This window comes from Myotis daubentonii, chromosome 19 (genome assembly GCF_963259705.1).
Source record: "Myotis daubentonii chromosome 19, mMyoDau2.1, whole genome shotgun sequence".
NCBI classification, from domain to species: domain Eukaryota; kingdom Metazoa; phylum Chordata; class Mammalia; order Chiroptera; family Vespertilionidae; genus Myotis; species Myotis daubentonii.
Window position 1 is genome coordinate 18,282,108 of NC_081858.1, and position 22,391 is coordinate 18,304,498.

The 22,391-nt window shown below is 40.6% G+C and overlaps 1 protein-coding gene across 6 annotated transcripts in view; it reads right to left on the reverse strand.

Moving 5' to 3' along the window:
- ARHGAP32 (Rho GTPase activating protein 32) overlaps nucleotides 1-22,391 on the reverse strand; it is a 174,248-nt gene that overhangs the window by 16,865 nt on the left and 134,992 nt on the right. For 4 of the 6 annotated variants that reach the window (XM_059676653.1, XM_059676650.1, XM_059676651.1 and 1 more), the window contains 3 exons: nucleotides 19,656-19,737; nucleotides 6,070-6,219; nucleotides 7-109 (listed from right to left, as the gene is read on the reverse strand). In XM_059676653.1, the coding sequence (XP_059532636.1) occupies nucleotides 7-109; nucleotides 6,070-6,219; nucleotides 19,656-19,737 (335 nt within the window). Of the gene's footprint in view, nucleotides 1-6; nucleotides 110-6,069; nucleotides 6,220-14,239; nucleotides 14,561-19,655; nucleotides 19,738-22,391 lie in introns of those variants that run through there. The other 2 variants (XM_059676654.1, XM_059676655.1) reach the window with 2 other exon arrangements.

The following is a 22,391-nucleotide window of genomic DNA, read 5'->3' on the forward strand; positions in this document are numbered from 1 at the left end:
TTTTACCGTAGCCTCTGGATATTGGAGGCAACGCCAGAGAGGCGATATATTCCGTCCACAATGCCATATCTCTCGATGAATGCCGTACAGCTCTGAAGAACCTGGGGGACTGAAGAGTAATGTTAAAGACGTGGGTTAGGTGGGAAGGACTCCGCAGGAAATGAGAATACCTTAGTTCTCATCAGCAAAATAAAATGTGCGAGTTAAAGTTATAGGGGTGGAATTTTAATCTACTACAAAAAATGAAGAGGGCATGTTTACTTAATTTCACATCTCAACAAATAACTGCAATTTTTCACTTTTAAAAGAGTTTCTTTTATCTTTTCATAGTTAATGCTAATTCTATTTTTATCTAGTAAATGAAACACCAACAAAACACAAAGGTCAAGGCAATTTCAAGTAGATAAGACCTTAATTTCCTGCCTATCTTTACATTATAAGTACTGACCTTTTGACTTAATATTATCAGCTCCTTATAAAGGGTGCCCCAACAGTAAGTTGAAAGAAAGGATGGGGACTGTCTGGTTACTTCACTGAATATCTGACACAAATGGCCAACTATTTGGGGCCTACCATGTAAAAAAGGATGTTCAAACTATATGATAAAGCTCTTTTTTTAATTGTTTTATTGCTTAAAGTATTACAAAGGGTATTACATATGTGTCCTTTTTTTTCCCCCCGCCCTTGACAATCCCCTGGCCTCCCCTACCCCCCACAGTGTCTTAGGTCCATTGGTTATGCTTATATGCATGCATACAAGTTCTTCGGTTGATCTCTTACCCCCCTCCCTCCTGCCCCCCAACCTCTTTTTATAACCATTCAAAAATGTACAGTAGCTGAAATTGAACTTTGTTTTGCAATACAGGCTGGTAAATTTTTAGTAACTTTCATTTGATAGTTTTAGTTCAAATCCCCGAAAAGCAGTGCTTGGACGAACACTATTTGGTTGCAATGAACGACTATACTAGGGATGAAACACACAGGAGTGGTGAATAAAATGATATTTAAGAAGATACTTTTGGGTAATGTATTGCACGTATAGTATACAGTAAGTCCTCACTTAACGTTGTTAGGGATTCTGAAACTTTAAGTGAAATGACATATAATGGAATCAGTTTTACAATAGGCTGATTGATCCAAACAAGAGTTCCTACACCGGCATCTCACCCACATTATAACAAAAGGATGCTGAAAGAAATGATGTTATTCCAGGACTTGCTGTACATCATGATTATACCTGCAGACTTTTCCTCGGTTTTCCTGCCTTTTGTTGTCCTTCCTGCATTCTACCTTTTAAATTGTCAGATCCTATAACTTACATTTAAAACAAGCTCCTTAGCTTTAAATGAGTTTTTTAAGCAGCTATATTACTGAATATGTAATATGTGCCAGGCTACATGCTTTTAATGGACACCCTCACTTAAATCTCATGGAAATCCTATGAAAAAGTTGTTTCATCTCGGGGTGGCGGCTCCCAGCAGCATCTGTGCGGCGTTATTAGAAAATGCATCGTGACTTTTTGTTGGGAAAATATGATTAACTAAGGAATTAATTTCAGAGGTTATTTGGACCTTGTTTGTTCGTTTTTTCCCCCCCAAGTTCGCTCTGATTATAAAATTCCTGTTTTTTTCTAACTATTGTAAAAAATAGTTGGAAAAAAACTCAAACACAGAAGTAAGTTCAGACTACAGAGTTTCCTCACCTTGAGTTTTAAAATAGATTTTATATTTTGTGCCAAATATCATTTTACCGAGTCCTACCAAGTTCTTGCTTTTTTGTTTAAAGAAATCTCATCTGAAATTTCATTGTAAGGAAATTCAGTTTCAGATATGTGCAACAAATAAAACAAGTCCTATACGAAACCGATGACGTTTGAAAACGTTTCCACTAGAACAGATTTTATCATAGTTACGGAATGAATGAACATTATAGTTATTAAACCTGTTTGTTGCCTTCTTAAATCTTGGCAACCATCCTCTCCTATCGTACTTATGAAGAATGAAAACACACCAGAAACTTCTAAGTACAACTAAAACGTGCTGAATCGATGTGTGAAAGCTAATGAGCATGGCAAACAAACCGGAAAACACTCCCTCATATTAATGATCACATTCAAGCAACCTTGAACAACAACAACAAAAGAAATACAAAAAGAAAAAGAAACAAAAAACATCTGACTCCATCACTCAGGGTGCAACAGTAAATGACAAATTAGTTTGATCTATCCAAAAAAAGTACCATGAGGGGAGATTTTTTTTAAAAAAACCGGTTCTGTGAGTAACTGTGCTATAACCTTTAATTAACTCAATTATAAGTATTGTGGTTTGTGGGAGCTGAAACTGTAAGATCATCCTGAGTGAATTCTGACACCAGGGATCACAAATAAAAGAATTTTTGAAAGGCCTTGTCAGGCTCCTACGCGAATTCTTACAACACCCTGCTACAGGAGAAACAGGTCAGGCTTTTCTCTTGCTCCCACAGGGAGGTGCTCACAAGTTCAGAAAGTGTTAACAGGATAAGCTCTCCATAAAGTCGATTATTCCCTAGGAATACAATCCAGAGAATGAGTCACGTAGCAAAACATTCTACTGATATGGGCTTCCTTCTTAGAAAAATCTGGTGCATAATCTATTGTATATATTTATGTTTTATATTTTATATATTTTAAAGTCCCAACTAATAGGGTAATCATGAGGAAGAATGATCACACATATTATGTATCTATCCATATTTGTATTTCCTCTCTCCTCACAATTACATATATAAAATATCAACATATCATTCTTCCTCCTCAGGATTATTCTGTTTTCACTCAGACTCTAAATATCCTATTTAATAAAAGGCTAATAGGCAAATCGACCGAACGGCGGAACAACTGGTCACTATGATGTGCACTGGCCACCAGGGGGAAAACGCTCAATGCAGGAGCTGCCCCCTGGTGGTCAGTACACTACCACAGGGGGAGCACTGCTCAGCCAGAAGCCGGGCTCATGGTTGGCGAGCACAGCAGTGGTGGGGGGAGCCTCTCCTGCTTCCGCAGTAGTGCTAAGGATGTGTGACTGCCAGCTGGGAATGGGCTTAAGCTGTCAGTTGGGCATCCCCCAAGGGCTCCCGGACTGCGAGAGGGCGCAGGCCGGGCTGAGGGACACCCCCCCCCCAAAGTGCATGAATTTCATGCACTGGGCCTCTAGTTACATATAATATACATTCAATTCTATTGTTTTAATTTAAGCTTTGAAATAGTCTCTCTCTTTCTCTCTATCTTTCTATATATGCACATATGTTATGACTAGTTATAGACTATATACAGTACATATAAAGTCTCAAAATCTTAAAAAACTTTAATTCCTCACACATTTATTAAATCAAAGACAAATTAATAAATCAATTTAATATTAAAAACCATTTTCTTTCCTAATTAAAATTTTAGTTGATAAACTTTAAAGGTTTCTCTCTTTGTGTTAATTTAGTCTTTATTAAATATTCAAATTATTTCCGTCATATGAATATTTATTCATCATTGTTATCATCCCCAATAAAGAGGAAATTATGCTAAAATACCAGCTAGAATGTATGTGACCTCAGTCTTCAAGGTTTATTAAATTACAATTACACTCTAATGTCACAAATTAACTTTTTTTCTTTTTTGTTTTTCTAATCACTTGAACAGACTTTCTCCTCTGGATCAGCCTTTAGCAGAGTTCTCTTCCATGACTATTAAATTAATTTCTAACATTCTACTAGTATTTTTTCTTCTTTTTAATTAAAAAGGCAGGAAAACTAAGAAAAAAAATTGCAAAGTTTCCACATGTAATATGCCACCACAATTGTATTTATTTTATATATCTTCTAAGTATCCATACATTTAAAAAGGTAAACTTGCCCTGGCTGGCTTGGCTCAGTGGATAGAGCGTCAGCCTGCGGACTGAAGGGTCCCAGGTTCGATTCTGGCCAAGGGCACAGAGCTGGGTTGTGGGCTCAATCCCCAGTGGGGGGCGTGCAGGAGGCAGCTGATCAATGATTCTCTCTCATCATTGACATTTCTATCTCTCTCTCCTCCCTTCCTCTCTGAAATCAATAAAGAAATATATTGAAAAAAATAAAAAGGTAAACTTACTGTTTATATATAACACTAGCGGACCAGTGCACGAATACTGGTGGGGTCCCTTGGCCTGGCTTTCGGGGATTGGGCCAAAACCGGCTCTCCGACATCCCCTGAGGGGTTCTGGATTGCAAGAGGGCGGTTCTCGGGTGATGCACCCTGGAATTGGGCTCCCTCTTTTCTGGTTCTGGGTGCATTACCTGAGAACCGCAGCTGCCAAGTCACTGCAGCTCGGTAGCTCCTGCATTGAGCATCTGCCTCCTGGTGTTCATTGCACATCACAGCTACTGGCCGGACGGTCGGACAGGCCTTTGTATATATATACTTATCAATTTTTCCAATTTCCACACTGTACTCAAATTTACAATTTTAACACCTTCAATTTATGGTTCAAAAGTGAATACTCAAGTTTTTTGCTCTCATACTTAATGCTATAATAAACATTTTTGTTTATATTGAAATATAACATTAGGATAAATCCCTAAGGGGAACTGCTACATGAAAAGAACACTATTAACAAAAAACAAAAAAACAAAAAAAACGTTTCTTGCTGTGAAGTACCAAAATGTTTTTTCAAAAAATTAACAATTCACCAAGCTACCTGAAACCAACAGCTTTTGTCTATTGATAAAATTGCTGCTGCCTTACTGGTACTGGATTTGTGAAAATTAATAAACAGAAATCTTATTTAAAAGGCAGTCAGGAGGCTAGAAGAGAGAACTTTTACGCACCTGTCACTTCACACACACTCCTGACCCCAACAAGAAACATACCTTTCACCTCCAACATAAAGTGATTTTTTTTGTCACAGGAAGTCATACTTGATCACCTCAGCAGGAGGAAGAAGACTCCTCCTTTCCCAGGAACAGCTCAACCAATGGGAGATTGCCAAAACTCAGCCAACGAAAAGTCACTATACTTCGTACTTTCACTATCCTCCAGTGGGCACTAGGTGTACAATAGCCCTGCCCCCAATCCATTAAAAAGGCATTCTCCCCTTTGTTTCCCTAGACTTGGGCATGGTTCTCAGTTAGACTACATGTCCTAAATTGTAATTCTTTGTTGTTCCTGAATAAACACATTTTGCTAGAGAAATATATAGCTGTCCATTTGGTTACAGTTAATATGATCATAATTTAGAAAAGCACCTTTATTATATTAATGATGTTTATCAATATAAAATATCTCAAAATGGCTCGAAAATACATTTTCATGACTACCGATGAGAATAAACACTTTTCTGTATTTTGTTCACTGTGTTGATATTTACACTACTTTTCATCAGCGGTCTTAAAAAAAATACAATGGGTATTCTCATCAGGATTTAGAATTTTACAAATCATCTATTTCTGGTACTTATCAACATTATAGGTACTTTGGATACTACTTTAATACTCTAGCATCTCTACTGGTAGAGGGAAGTGCATTTTTTTTTTTAAATCAAAAGAAAACCCTATTTTTCTTTCTTCTTATCTATTTATTCCCCTCTATCCATTCACACCACCCACTGAATTCTTGAGTCGGAACTTGATTTACAGGGAACGAAATTAAAATTTTTAGCTATAAAAGTTGGGAGACTGGGCTTGGTATTTTATAGCTTCAAAACTATGGCTATATTTTTCAAACAAGAAATTAAGTAAATACTTTAGAACAAAATGTGGGAGGGGAAAGCTGGCTGAGAAAGCTAACTGGACAGATATAAAAATACTGCCAACTGACCGTGTTTCCCGCGAATGTCTTGCTCTTCCCAAAGAGATCAGAAGTATCTGATTCAAAGGACCTTCTTAGACCCAGCTTTATCCTCAGCTCCCCCAGAACTAAGATAAGGACCCAAGAATGTTCAATACCTGCTGCCGAACTTAAATGGAACAGAAATTACTTGCCTAATCTATTGCACAATTTGTTCTAGAAAATCAATATGTAGAGGTTAGAAACTAGAATTATAAGAGTAGAGAATGTATGTTTACCTTCAAAACCAGAATTGAGAAGGTGCTCCCCCAGGTCACAACCAAACACCCTCTCCTTCAAGATCCCCCGCTGCTTCAGCTTCTGTTTTGTCGGTCGAGACTTCATGAATGTGCGTAAGAAAGTGATGAGCTTGCCGTGCTTCTTAGACACTGAAAAACAGGGATAAGGGAGAAACATCTCAGTTGTGGCAAGAGGTTACATTTTTACTTAGTATGAAAAGAAATGGAGGTCTTGACCGGTTGACTGCAAATCATGTATTAAAAGTACACTTTATATTCTGTAGAAATTTTCAGCAGAAGTTTAGGAAACAGTTATTTATAGAGAACATCACAATTTTGCACTTTCCTCTCACCAGTCTGTGATTTGACTTGATAGGACGGTGAGCAACTGTAAGTCTTGTAATCCGTGACATCTAAATCAAGCTTGGTGAACCGGCCATTTCCCCAATGCATACCTACGGATGCCCCAGGATTAGGACTGGTATCTAAGCTTTACTCTAATATGTCACTTTGGAGACCTTCATAATAACTGAGCCTGGAAACGTTGTGAATGTGGTTTTACTTTCTAGTCAATTTCTAAAATATTTTACTTGGTGGTAAGAAATTGTCATGGCATTTATAATCTGGAAAGTAAAACAAACAAAAAAAAAACCTCTCTCTCTTTCATTTTATGAAGAGGACAATCCCATTAGGATACAGAACACACTTGTCAGACTAACTGCTACATAAACACAAAACACACACCCATAAAAAAAATTAGACCTTCTATTAACATTCATCTAGGGCCGTGGTCAGCAAACTCTGGCTCAAGAGCCACATGCGGCTCTTTGGCCCCTGAGTGTGGCTCTTCCTAAGCCTTAGGAGTACCCTAATTAAGTTAATAACAATGTATCTACCTATATAGTTTAAGTTTAAAAAATTTGGCTCTCAAAAGAAATTTCAATCGTTGTACTGTTGATATTTGGCTCTGTTGACTAGTGAGTTTGCCGACCACTGATCTAGGGTATACTAAATATAACCTTAAGTCCTCTGTAGATCAAGGCAAGAGATATGTAAAAAATATTTCCACTGATTGATACATGAGAAGGACAACAGTGAAAGAACTGAATGCAAACAAATCTCTAAGCACAGCTTACAGGATAAACTACTCTAAAATTCCACATACAACAAGTATCATAAGCTCAGCAAGTAGGTGCTGGACAGAGGCTGTGTTGCCCCTGAAGACCTACCTGTGGGCCACGGACATGGACATGAACGTGGAAGTCAGCGATACTGATGATCCCGACCCTGTGTAAACCTAGGCTAATGTGTGTGTTTGTCTTCGTTTTCACAAAAGAGTTTTAAAAGTAAATAAATAAATAAATAAATAAAATTTTATAGCAAATGAGAAAACTAGTTAGTCAAATTATCGTTTGAGGAACAGAAGTCTGGAATGCCGTCAACAATCTCATGAGACTTCCACCGAGGAGGCAGAGTGGGAGTTTGGTTTTAGACAGTCAAGTGCTTATAAAACATTTCAACAGAGGAGACTGCAATGCAGCTACGGGTCTTAAGGTCAAAGTCTACCAAATATGCTGGATTAGGGACATGAAAATGATAACGCCACTTCCACAGAAAAAGCACCTCAACAATAAAGCACCAACAATACTTAGACAAAAGCAAATCACTCCGACTTATATTCAATTTTCCAGTTCTAGTTTTAAAATGTGACATGTGCCCCAATGTGACTGCTTCCATATGAGATATGACAGATTTTACATCTGCAATCTCTCTTCAAACCTGAGACGAACCCAACCGAACCGGTCTTTCCAGTAGTTAGAAGCTTTAACAGTATGACACACAGTATCTCCAACACAAATCTTTATGACACCAATATCCAGTTTACAGAGCTACCCTCACGGCAGCTCAGTGAGCCCCAGTGAACTTTGACACGGAGAAATGGGGCACTGGGTGTCTTAAATTACCCAAGTAAAACATTTCTCTAGCAAAGCCAAAGAATTTTTTCTTTCTCATAATACTTCACCTAATCTAGAGTTCTCTAAATCTGGTCTCAGAAACCTCCTAGACGGTTTTGAACTAATTTCTCAGGACATTAAAGAAAGATGACTGGTGCCCGTTAATGGCCTCAGCATTACGCTTATCTGATTACATGCATCACATTCTAAGATCTGTAGCAAATTCAGAGTCAAGCTGACAGAGCGAGAGGGTAGGGGTGGGATGCGTAATACCTGCAGAGGTTGTCCTGATCAAACCCAGGTAACAATCAAGTATGAGTGTAATGTGTAGCATGTCAAATGGATTTTCACAATTGTACACAAATCCTTCTTTGCTCAAAGTTTGCAAACACAGATTAAATGACCATTTGGAAGAAAGTTAACAGAGGGGGACAGAAGCACAGGCAACTGATATTTAAGAGTTTCTTATCCTCCCAAATTCTAAGTCCCTATGGTATACTTTGAAATACTGTGAGCATCAGACCCCAGAGCAAGTGGACCCCATTGTACCCATCTCCCCTCCCATCTATCTACAACTAAGAGGACCTTTATCCCACAACCCAGGTTCCTCTGCTCAGTGAAGAGATTTCCTGAAAGGTGCCCACGGCTGTGCATCTGAAGGTGAGTGTGTTGGCATGTGGAGGGAAGGCAGAATGGTAAAGAGACAGAATAGAACCCACAGGCACCTCAGGTGAACCCACAGCCCCAACCAACATGGCAGCAGTTGGGGGAGTCAGGGTACAGCCCTTACACACAGACCAGCAGAGGATAAGAGAGGCGGCAGCAGCCGCAAACAGCACCCATACCTGGCTCTCTCCCCAGTTACGGGAGTGCTCAGACCAGGGGAGCCTTGGGAGCAGCAGTGAAGATGTATCTCCAGCCTCCTGGCCACATCGCTGCAGTTTCAGCAGCCACAGGAAATAGGTGGCAGCAGGTGCGGGGGCTGCACCTTGCAAACTGGGCTCCCTTCTCAACTGCCACACCCCCCCATCACAGTGGTGGCACGCCAAGACCAAGGTGACCCAGACACAGCTATTCCCTTGTAGGTATACTAGAGGCCCGGTGCACGAATTTGTGCACGGGTGGAGTCTGGCCAGCAGCCCCAACTGAGGCCAATCGGGCTGGGTGGCCAAGGGGAGGGGCCGCAGGCAGTTGGCCAGCTGGCCCCGCCCCCAGTCGGGGTGGGGGAGCTGATCATGGCCACAGTGCACATCAAAGCAACTGGTCATTCTGGCTTTTATATATATAGATATACTACAATTTATATTTCCATTCTCCTGCTGACTGCCATTTAGAAAGTTTCCAAGTTTTTATTATTACCATCAATAATTCATTGAAAAATCTCATTCAGTGCCTAACTGGGTACGAGGGAGAGAACTCTGGCATCCTCAATCAGGAGTAGGATTGCTGGGTTGTAGAGTATTTTGCTTTCAGCCATATTTCTTTTATTTATTTCAATTATTGACTGATTTTAGAGAGAGAGGAAGGGAACGAAAGAGAAAAAGAAAGAAATATTATTTATGCATTCATTAGCTGATTCTTATATGTGCCCTAACGAGGGATCAAGCCCACAACAATAGCTCATTTATACTCACTTTGTGTTAGGATCACTCTCTGAATGATTTAAACTCAAAATATAAACCAGTATCTAATCACTAGAATTCAGTTCATAATAGTTTTTCATAGAATGGTTTATTAAATAAAACTCTATTTTATCTCCCATTACATTCATGTAATGACTTCTAAATGGAATAAAGGTTATCAGAATAACGAAACTTTATACTTTTCCTCTCTTCTCTAATTTTCCAGATCTAATTTTCAAGATGACCTAATTCTCATATTTCAATCCATTTTCCTTAGTGTATCTGGTACTATCCTGAAATATCTAAATACATAGCTTTTGTATGTGGTAAAAATATTCAGTAAGCATAAAATGCTAGCAATTCTAGTTGATGATTTAGAAATATATCCTTGAACCAATCGCCTAATAATTGAAAGCTTTTATACCTTCCCAATAAGAAATAAAAGTCTGATGCCGGCCGTCCGTCCAGTCATGCCTCATACCAGCCAGGCATGAGCAAGTGAAAATGTGAAGATAAAGGTTTTAGTCCTGATTCTGCCAAAAACTTGCTGTAAGATTTTAGACAGGGCAATTAACCAGGTTAGATCACAGGTTAAAAATAGAAAAAAAGGAATTTCGCCAAGTAATTTATGAATTCTAGCTGTCAGCTGAGAAATCATGAAACACTGAGAAAGTATAAAGCATGGAAAGCTCTGAAGTCTGTGGAAAAGACCTTTGTTTTAGGAAAATCTATCAGGAGGGAAAAAGTCCACCATTTAAAACTTCATTGGCAGGCAGTGTCAAAAACATAAATTAGGCTAAGTCATCTTGGAAAGGGCTGGCATAAGAACTTAAGATAGAAAGGTCATTTAAAATGCTACTGTTTCATGTATAATATGCTATTAGGCTCAGCACTTTTTAAATTAAATTATGCATTTTTTCCCCATGAAAACTTAAAATAGTAGTAAGGAGCCCTTTTATAACTAATTCACACAACATACTTATACTATTTCCAGGACTTAGTGAGTAATCGTACTATCTTCTTTAATTGTTAAAGCCATTCGCAACTGGTGTTCATGCCACACAATACGCCACCTTTTGTTTCATTGATTTATTTGCTAGGAAGACCTTGGTGAACAATATAATGGTCATTTATAATATTATTTCTATATAGATGCCGTATGTTTTATAGAGGTTAATTGGAGAGAAAAAAGGTAAACATTATCTCTGTAGGTTCTGCCTTTGGGAAACTTGCATCCCTCCAGGGCAGTGCTCAATGGACACCCCTCCTGCCTCTCCGGGAACTGCTGCGTGTAGTCCACGCTTCAGAGCGGGAATTCAGCAGCTTCAGCCTTGGATGTCATCTCTCCTCACCCCCTCAAGATGCCCAAGAAAGTCTTTAGGAAAATTTGAGTGTTAAATCTTGATACGCGGCTGAAGTGATTGTGGAAGAAAGTACATAATCATTTTTATCACTGTATTATGAGCAGGTTGGGAGGAGAAGAGACGCACAATTCTCCAACCGGTGCCGTAACAGCTGCACGCAACTCCCGGGGACCATCTCTGGGGCCAGCCCAGGGATGAGGCTCTGGAACGGGGACTGCTCTGATATCTGCACATTCCATCCTCAGAGGGAGGACACCAGGTATTTGAGAAATGTCATGTCCACCCAATGCTAAACTAAAAATAACACGGACAGTAATGGCTCTTGGCTGAAAAACTAGGAAGCTACTAACAATCACATTAATCAAATCGGCTTCCACTTACTCATGAGAGCGAAGAGGAGGCATTTTCAAAGCCCTTTAAAAGGAAAGATGTATTTTTATTGAAGGAGAGGGAGAGAGAGAGAGAAACATCAATGATGAGAGAGAATCGTTCATGGGCTGCCTCCTGCCAGTCCCACACTGGGGATAGAGCCCACAACCCGGGCAGGTGCCCTGGGCAAGAATCGAACTGTGACCTCTTGGTTCGTAGGTCCACACTCAACCATTGAGCCACTCCTCCGGGGGCGGGCTAAAGCCCTTACTAACTGAAATGCAAAAGGATGACAGCAGGGATCCACAACACAAATCCGTAGTAAGTTTTAGAGAAGAGCCATTCACTTGGAAAAAGAAAAGCAGAAAGTGAGCAACTACTAGTAATTGTTTCTTTAGATTATCCAGCACCACTCCTATGTAGCCAGACACACTGGTGGCTAACTAAAATACCTGGGTATTGGAATAAATATGGACCTTTCTTCCGCTCACTTAAGGATGAAACCAAAGCATGTCATGCTGCTGCTCTTCCTAGAATACACAGAGTGATAAATTAGAGATGGCGTGCTACATCAGACCTTAGAAGTCACCGTTCCCTGGGGAAACCGGTCACAGGTTAAAACACTCTTGTTATTTACATAATACATTTGCTTTTCCAGGCGCTACACATTTCAGTAATAAATATCAAAGAAGGTTCAAATTTAGCTTGCGTGCCTTTTTAGGGAGATATAAAAAAGCTATACATTTTCCTCAGTAAAACTGATACTGATTTTTATTTTAAATTTTAAATTAAACACTTAAATAATAAGTGATTGGTGTTGTTCCTTAACTTTATAAAAAGAGCAAAGTAAAAACAAAATTTAACGTGGTGACTTTACCACCTCAGTTATATAAGACTGACTAACTGCACTTCTAAATACAGAACAAAAAGGATTTGCATTTGAGCAGAGGCGAGTAGGAGGAAACAAGATGTGGGTATGAATTCCTGACACTCAGATCCCAACACTAGGAGGATGAATATGACATCGGCTATGCAAGCAACTCTGCCAAGGATTTTAAAATGATCTGGGTTCCTATTTTTCTAAGATGAACTCGCACTGTTTGACAGAAGTTTAAAAACTAGTACTACCCCAGGAAGACATGTATATACAAGTTTCCTCTTATGAAATTTATCTGAAAATTTAGAACCTTAAGCTTAACAGTGTGAAAACTCTCTTGTCTTGATTTTTTTTTCAATTAGACTAAAATCATATTCCCTTTGAGGTCACACACTCTTGCACTTCGTTAAGCTGTGGAGTTTGGGGTAGAACACCGCTAGGTATGTGGTTTTTGTTTGCTTCTAAGGGTTGGGTTTGTTTCTTTTCCTTTTTTTTTTTCTTTCAGGAGCTAGAGGGAAACGTTTCTATATTTGAGAGCATTGAACTGATGATGAAGACTCTACCGAAAGCAAACGTCTTGGAATCTGCCCTATGCAAGACCTCACCTTTCGCTTGGGGAACAAGGACATGGGCTTCTGCGACAGACAGACCAGAGGGTTTGAATCCTTAGCTTCCTAATTTGCAAGGTCTTGAGCAAATTCCCTAGTTAAGTCTCAGCTCCCGCAAATACACAGTGAGAATGACAACCATAATACACATCACTAGGGTTACTATGATGCTTTCATGAAGTTACAAATAGGCCAAGCGGTCACTCAGGAAGTGTCGATCCACAGGGGTGATTTTGATGACTGCAGCTGTTCTTGACCTTTGGTCTGAGAACCTGTAGGATCCTCCATGGCACAGAGCTAACCAGAACCCGAGGCTTTGCAAACCAGGCTCCATGGGCCCTGGGTGTACCTCCTGAGTCAGGGCTGGGACCATCAGGAAGGCGCGCACAGTCACTTTCCAGCCCTTCCTCCTGTCATGCTCTTCAATGTAAACCAGACCTCAGAAACCGCAGACTTCTGCTCTCTTCCACTGAATACTTATAAAGTATTAATTACTACACGATACTATAAAAGAGATAAATTCTGGTCTCAAACCATGAACATGAGCTACAAGTGTAGAGGGTTTTTAAAGCTGACAATGAAAAAGAGCTCTAAAATTTGAAATCCCCCCATTTACGGTTTTGAAAATTAAAATACTGGTATCATTTAAACAGTAGAACTTTTCTGGCGGGGGTGGGGAGGGGTGCTCAAATTCTTAACAGGGCTGACCTATGACGGATTCAGAGAAAACTCTGGTGTCCCTGCTATGTTCATGAAAGGGCTAAAGAAGGTCCATAGAGACGTGGACTGCTACCCCAGTGGCAGGAAATCCCTGCAGGAAGAAACAGACTAGCACAAGCATTTCATGGACAGAGCTGGCGATCCTCACCAATGCCAACGAGGAAAAAACACACAACACGGGAGGTCACAGGGCAGAAGGGTTACTTCCTCCTGCTAATTTGAGCAGCCTCTTTGGTAAATCCGTGCTGCCTGTGCTACACTAACCCACCAGGAAAAGATTTAAATATGATTTGTCCCGGTGGCTTGTGAAGCACAGGGAGGCTCTTTTCATCATAAAAACGTTCGTGCATTAACTTAAGGTCTAGAAAACATTAAGAAAGAAGCTGATTTCCAATAGAAAAATGGGTAATGCCCAACTAGGAGAGAGATACATTGCCCAGTACGTATGTGGTACAACCTACTTCAAAGAAATAATGATCCCTCTACAGGCATGAAGGCTCAACTAGGCAATTTCTAGACATTCCAAACACTCACCAACCATTCACTTAAAAGCCACCAAGGATACATGTGCCCAAATAAAATGCAAAAACAGTCACCGTGAAACGTTCCGGATGCTGTTGGAGGGAACGTCTGAATTTAGCTGAGGTAGCCTTACCTTTTGCTGTGGCACAGGCTTGAGGATCAATACTTAAGATTATTCCAAATGACTGCACTCAGCAGGGATTCGCCAGGAAACAGCAGCTCTGCAGTCTATGCAGCCGCCGACAGAAGGAAGCGTGATCGCCTGCTCAGACCTTTCCGAGTCAGACCCCACAGGCTCTCAGGCTCCCGTTTCGTCTGTCTCCAGGCCCCCCCATCGGCGGCTTTTAGTTCCTAGGAAGCCTCGCCCCCTGTGTGGGGGGTAAGAGCTCCTGCCTGCAGGGCTGAGTCCTCCCTTCTCAGCAGGTCCTGCCTTGCAGCCTCCCCCCAAGCGCCCCGCCCGCCTGCACTCCCACTGGCAAAACAGGCTGCTCCGGCCCAGCCCCACCCCTCCCCTCGGCCTCACCAGGTGAACTTCCTGCTCAGAACCCCCAGCAGAACTTGACGTTCGGTGGTGTTTTTACTCTTTTCAAAGCTACACCATTCGGTCGGGGAGAAGTGGATCCAGGGAAACTGACGGCACTGCAGGCCCCAGTAAATGAGAGAAGCCATGGACCGTGCAGGAAGTATTGCCAGTAAAAGGCTGACTCCTCACACTGGCAGCAACAGGCTGAGAAAACATGCCCTTTAATATCTTTGCTGGTGATAAGCTGCGGTGGTTGTTCTAATAACATGTTTAAAAAAGTGTCCATTCATACTGCCTCTGTGTGAAAAATCCTGACAGACAGCACTCTCTTGAGCATCTCAGGGTAAAATATAATAGTTTTGGTGTTTTTTTTTTCCAGAATTGAAAATCTAGAAACAAATTTTCCTGCGTATGGCCTCCTCCTTTACACACTGACCAAATGTTAAAAGTGTAACTCGACTTATGTAAATACTTAAGAGAGTCAATATTTATACGAGGCACTGTTAACCCTATTAGAATTACTTGAAGAAATAAATTAATTGCAAGAGGTTAACGTAGTTTCTGTTCCAAATGACTTTTTACTAACACCCATGCAAATCCACACTGAGGAACTTGTTTTTGATAAACACAGTAGCGTTGCACGGTGCCAGGCACGATCCACGCACTTGACAAACAGTCTTCATTACAACCCTAGGAAGCCGATTCCAACATCCCAAACCAGAGGGGAGGAAGCCAAGACAGAGGGATCCAGCCACTGCCAGGCCCTCACAGGTCGGAGTTGCCTGATTCAAGATCTTTAGGGTCCTTCTCAGGACCCTGCCAACGTCTTCTGCTACAGATCAAACTCCCTCTTCCCTTCCTCTCTGAATACAGCTCTGAATACAAAACTGTTTATAAATGGTAGGGCACAATGGGGAAAAAACAGTGAATTGATGTGATTTTAAAATATGAAAGGCCACAGAGAACTCTGCTATGCGGCAGGAACAAAAAACATGTTAATTCTGACCAATGCAAAGGCTGTGGAGGTTCCCATTTTACTGTGTATACGAAATGAGGCTCTTATGTTTATTCAGAGCGGAGAACTCAAAGCCCCCCTTCTTTTGTGAAAATTTAAATGAAAAGCACCCCTCCTCCCACCCTTTTCTTGGTCAGTACTGGAGACTGCAAGGGAGGGGGGGCCAGGGCAAGGGGAAAGAAAAGAGAAAGCTGAAGAAAAGGCAGAAAGAAGGAGGAGGAGGGGAAATCCATGCTGTAGAAAAGCTGTCCTGGGAACACTTAGCACAGCTCATCATCCCCTCATATAACCCAACATACAAACACAGGGTGGGATAAATCAACTCCACAATGGTCTGCAGAACCACTTAATAACAATAACTTGAACTTGAACCCTAAAAGGCTGCACTCTCTCTGCCACCTAGAAATGCGTGGTAAGAAAAATGGTTGTGCAAAGCTGGTGACATTGGCACGGTCTGTAGTCTAAGCTCACCAGGATTGAACAATGCCGACTTTCTGGTTTTGATACTGTCCGATATACGTAGTTGTGTGAGTGTGACAACTGGGAGAAGTTGAGTATATGGGACCTCTGGGCTGCTTTGGCGACTTCCTCTGAGACTCCCATTAGTTCAAAATGAGAAGCTAAAATATATGGCGGACTGAAAGGCACTCTGCTGTCACTGAATAGCTGCCGATGGCACGGGAGAGGTCACTTGTTATTTTTCTCTCATATTTAGCGAACTGTGTGGGTTCCGTGAAGGGCTGTGTAACTTCCATCACCACAGAATGGGCTCAGACTCCGTGACTTTGAACTCTCTCTGCTTGATGGCATTTCACGGTGTAATCATGCATGGAGACCAGGCTTCCTCATCAGCATTTATGTTTGTGAGACTCATCCATAGAGCCGTACCCCCTTCCAGTTCCCCTGGTGTGGAGAAGACCACTGAATGGGCATGCCTTTATTTACTCACCCCTCTACGGACATACCTTTTGAGTTTTTCTCGTTTTTTGACAATTAGGAATAAGGCTGCTAGGAACATTCTATATAGACCTACGAGTGTATAAAGAATGTTTGTCCCACCAGCAGGGTATGAGAATTCTCACTGATTTATATCCTTACCAACCTCTGGTGTTCCTACTCTTAAATGTTAACCATTCTGGTGGGTGTGTGTATATGAGGCAATAAGGATTTAACTTGCATTTCCCTAAAGATTAACGATGTTGAACATCTTATCACATGCTTATTGAGCATTTGGGACATTTGTTGTGAAGTACTTGTGCAAGTTTTCACTCATTTAAAAAAAAATCAGTGTATCTGTCCTCCTCTTATTTGCTTCCTTCCACAGCCTGGTTGCCTGACTTTTCTCAGATACGTGCACTGCCAGTGTGTTCCCACTTCGTGATTTGCCTTCCTCACTATCTTCATAGCATATTATGACAGTGGTCTGAACTTTAATTTTAATTACTAAGCTTTTCAATTGTACCTAACTTAAGATCATGAAAATATGGCATGAGGATAGTCTACTGCATTCTCTTTCAGTAGTTTTATCCTTCATATAAAGATGTATAATTCTCCTGGAAAGGATTTTGTGTATGGGGTTAAATAATGACCAGATATAAAATCTGCCCAGGTGACCTAACACCATTTACTGAAATGACTGCCTTTTGACAACGCTGGCCAACGCCGCTTCTATTGTAAATCAGGATCTGTGTACACAGGCTGGTTTCTGAACTCTGTTCTGTTCCACTGATCTAACTGTCAACCCTTATGTCAATACCAGTATCTTAATTAGTGAAGCTTTCACAATAAATCTTGGTGTCTATTATAGTAAGTGTCCCACTTTCTTGTTCTTCCAAATGGTCTGGAGTACTTCCGGCTCTTCATTTCCATCTACATTTTAGAATCAGTTTTCAATTTCCACAAAAATCCCAACTTCAAAGCTTGGGGCATTTATCAGCAACTCTGCCCTCCTGGGCTCTGAGCTCCAATTTCTGTCCCATCCCGCCCCCCCCCCCCCCCCCCCCCCCGCCCGTCCCGCCCGCAAGCAATGACTCTCTCTACTCTACCAGCAGATACAGGAGGGAAAGAATGTCTCCATCGTCACACTCCACCGGATTTCCTTCTGCTTAGTCTTACTCAGTGCCTGCTTAATGCCTTTTTGATTCTCAAATGCTTCAAAGAGAGAATTTCATTTCGGTCCAAATTTGCTAACCCTTCTCAAGGAAGGTTTGTCTGAATTCCCTAGTCCTTCATTTTTAGAAGTTCATGCCTCAAGAGTAAGCTTTGCTTTTCTTCTGTCTTCACCTTTTCTCCCCACTTCCTCACCCTCTCCTTCCCTCTCCCGACTCCTCGTTCTTTCTTTGCGGAGGAAAAGGTAAATAATGTCAGAAGATGAGAGAATTCATCTTTGGAGACTATAAAAAAGATCCAATGTTGATCCTAGAAATGAAATACATGAGCTGAGAATGTAAGAACTTATTAGGTGCCTTGAGAGATGCCTACACAGAGGAAAGGGTCAGTGAACTCTAAGACAGGTCACTAGAAAGTACCCAAACCTGAAAGAGAGGATGTGTGAGTCAGTATCAAAGGACATAACTGACAACTGACGTGTAAAAGAACAGGGAGACAGAGGATTGCACAAAAGAAATAAATGAAGAGATAATAGTTGGGAGCATGAAGAACTTGAAGGAAGAAATCAATAAGTAGACCCACTGCTCAGTAAACTCCCAGCAGGACATGGCGACCCATTAATTTTATTTTTACGTCCACAAATAATTGAACATTTGGGAACGTTAAGAAGAGCTCCAAAGGGAAATTGCTTCCTGTCGCCCTTGTTGTGTCGGAATATAGGGAGCTTTGCATTTCAGTATCAAACTGTAGTTCCATCTTTCAGATCTGGCATCCAGCAGGGACAGATGGCCGTGGTAAAAATAAACCACAGGCAGAGACCGTTTTAAAGTGTGAAACAAGCTTGAGGCTGGCAGAACTCACATTGTCCTTTACAAAATGTATCAAGAAGGCACATTTCCCCAGGACAGCCCTGGGGTGCCGCTCTCAGAAGAGAAGACAGGAGCTTTTGAAGGGGTGCTGTCATTCTGCGTCATTACTGATTTAGAATTAACAATGCCATGCAAGTCTATTCATAGAAACCCGTTTCCCAGAAATACCAATAACTGGTTAACTTGCTCATGTCTTAAAAGCTTCTGGAAGTTATCACAATTGGAAATGTCACTTTCTCATTCAAAACACGAGAAAGTCTTTGATTGATGCAGTTTAATACCAACATTAAACTAATTTTTAAAAACTCACTTTACAGTATGTCTCTGAGGCAAAATAATCAAAGATGAGGCTTAATAACTAATAAAAGTTGAGCTTGTAGAGCAAAACTGTGTAAAACAATGTACAAGAAATCACAATAAATTTGTGATGTTAAATTGTAATAATTTCAGAGTACTGACCACACTATTACATTAAAAAGTTCCAGACTAGATACTCTGTAGGATTTGGCAAGGTATCACCCCAAAAAACCCAAAACTTTAACATTGCTTTAATTATTTGTAAAAAATTCCACATATTTATAGTGCACTATACATATGCTTATATAAGTAAGATACGTTTAAAATAGTTTTGAAACTCACAAGCACCAATAAACTATACATCCCCTTCATCTATTAAGTTTCAGCTAATCATTCTATTTCTCTGTCAGTTCTTTGAAAGTATTTTCTTTTATCATTTTATTCATTAAGAAGCTATATTCCTACTATATAATTGTAAAAACAAATAATGACAAAGCTTAGTGGAGCAAAGAGTTCTTTAAAGTTGTCTAAAATTTTGAATGCGTGTAAACTTTGGTAAAATGACCGATAGAGAAATAAATTAAAAAATCACTTAAAATCAAAGCCACATGAAATTAAGAATGCATATTATGTCGAGAAATACAAAGGGTTGCAAAACAAGCTATGTGCCTGACTAGAAGAGGAAGTCTGGATGTTTAAGCAGTTGGTAAAATACCACGCTGATGAGTGTACTCACCTGGTTTTGGCACTGAGTTGGTCACTGACTGGGGGACTTTCTGATTGATTAACTCCACACAGTGTCCAGGGAAGAGTCCCACCTGAGAAAAGCAGCAGAGAGATATTCTAAACCAGAGAGCAGAGCAGTGTGTGAACAGCGCCAATTCAATTCCCGTAATGACTCCACAGTCCCTCCCAACTGACCCTATTATTCCAAGACTAAATCACAGATGATACCAATCACACAAACAAATAATGAAACAATCTGTTGCTATGAGTATACAGCTATGTGTTTTAATTGTCCAAATAGCTAAGTCTGCTTTTTAAGTTTTAGCTTTTAATTTTCCACACTTTTTTACACCAATTAAAATATTGAGTCTGATGCTAATCTATGCATGTAGTAGTTATCATTTTACCTCTCAATAATTTACTCTGCTGACATTTCAATCTAGTGGTGTTACTATCTCTACTATGAATTTTTCTATTTATTATCTTCCCTATGATTTTATGGAAACCTATACTAAGCTACCTTCCAAATTTTTTCATTCTTCCACGTTTCATGAAAAAAAATGACAAAACTAAAATAAATTGGTTAAACAACTGCTCATTTAAAATCCTGGTTCTTACTGTCCTTGAAGAACTAGTGGTGTGTGGATAAGTGGGAAAGGAAGAGAGAGGAAAGAGCCAATCTCCACAGGGGTGACAGAATCTGGCTTTGAGAAACACATCACTTTGACCTGGTAGAATTACTTGTGGCAGAGGTCAAATCCTAAGAAGCTCAAATCCTGGGAAAATGCTGAGCACCAAGTCACCGAGAGAGACTGTACAGTGCAGCCAACAGAATGACTACAGAGCGAAGCAGCCTGGAGACATGAGTAAAAAGGCAATCTTTACCCATGTTTATAGATGTTTCCCTCGAGAGGAATATAATCGAGCTGCCATGTAGCAGATGTTAAGGCTAAAACATGAAAATCACATCACTTTGCACATCCCTCTGCTGACAGACTCTGGGGAAGCGTGCGACCGTCTCCCAAGACCATGACTCATCCTCGCGCTCTGAGCTGCAGCCTTCCCGTCTGTGTAGGATTATTCTCACGCACTCATTGGCTGCATTATCATTCCAATTTCTGGATCAATATTTTACGGTTGTCCTTAAAATTATAAGGATGTAACCAGTTATCATGAGCTAAAAGGGGGTTATTAACAATGATCAGTTTTGTATGAAAGATCTGAATTTGGGATTAAGTATTTGTTTTATTCTATATGACATTTTATTGAGCTTCCTATTTAACTAAACAAGCAGAAATTCTTACAAGCCTGGTGAGAGCCAGGTAAGAATCGACGTGAGATAAGAATCAGTGTGACAAATCCTTCCCGCTCTCTCTTACACAAATCAGTCATTACGAGAGGGCATGTGATATAAACAGTTAACAGCACAGCCTCGAGAGTAACAGCACCTGGAGTCAGCTCTCCGCCTGCCACTTACTCCATTGGGTTTGTAACAAAGCCTCTCTGCTTCAGTTTATTCATCTAAACATAATAATAGCACCGAGTTCATAAAGGCTGTTATAAGAATTAAAGGGGACAGTGTAAGGAAACTACACACAGTAAATCCCTGTCCCCCCCACCACTCCACCCCCTACCCGCCAACTGTTATCCACTGTTCTCCCAGTGTGTTGGATGCGAGAAGACCTAGAGGGCTCCAGCTCCTCCCTTAGGCACATATTCATGGCACATAATACCACCTTTTGCAAGTGTGTATTAAAATGTCCTCACTATCAAATATTTCCATAAAAGTCTAATTCATTTCCATTTGTAAACATTTCTGCAATCTGCTATGGAGAAAAGACCAGGCTCTAAACTTAGCTCGCGCATTTGCTAAGGCGCTGTGATCTGGAGCAAATTTCTTATCCTCTGTCTCAGTTTCTACATTTGTAAAAATGGGGATAATATTAGATAACTGTGTGAAAGCAGCTAGCCTCGTTTCTCAATTCAAGGCAGCCAAGGGGGAAAAGACAGTAACCTACAAAGGAAAACCACCAATCAAAAGACATAGAGTAGCAGAATGGATTAAAAAAAAAACAAAAAACAATAACAACAACAATAACAAAACAAAAAAAAACAGGACCCAACTGCACGCTGCCTTCAGGAGAACCTTCTCAGCTACAAAAGCAAACATAAGCTCAATGTCAATGGGTGAAAGATGATGCTCCAAGCAAATGGCATCCAGAGTAAAGAAGATGCAGTCATTTTTATATCAAAGTAGATTTCATGACCAAAAAAAGGTAAAAGAGACAAATATGGACACGTTATAATGATAAAGGAGACAATCTATCAAGAACATATAACATTTATTAATATATAAGCACCTGCCCTAGCCAGTTTTGCTCAGTGGTTAGACTGTCAGCCCACAGACCGAAGGGTTCTCTCTCTCTCTCTCTCTCTCTCTCTCTCTCTCTCTCTCTCTCTCTCTCCCCTCCCCTCCCTTCCACTCTCTCTAAAAATCAATGGAGCCCAGTTGGCGTGGCTCAGTGGCTGAGCATCAGCCTGTGAACCAGAAGGTCACAGTTGATTCCCATTCAGGGAACATGCCTGGGTTGTGAGCTTGATCCCCAGTGTGGGGCATACAGAGGCAGCCAATCAATGATTCTCTCTCATCACTGTTGTTTCTATCTCTCTCTCCCTCTCCCTTCCTTTCTGAAATCAATAAAAAAATATTTTTTAAAAATCTCCTTGGGTGAGGATTAACAAAACA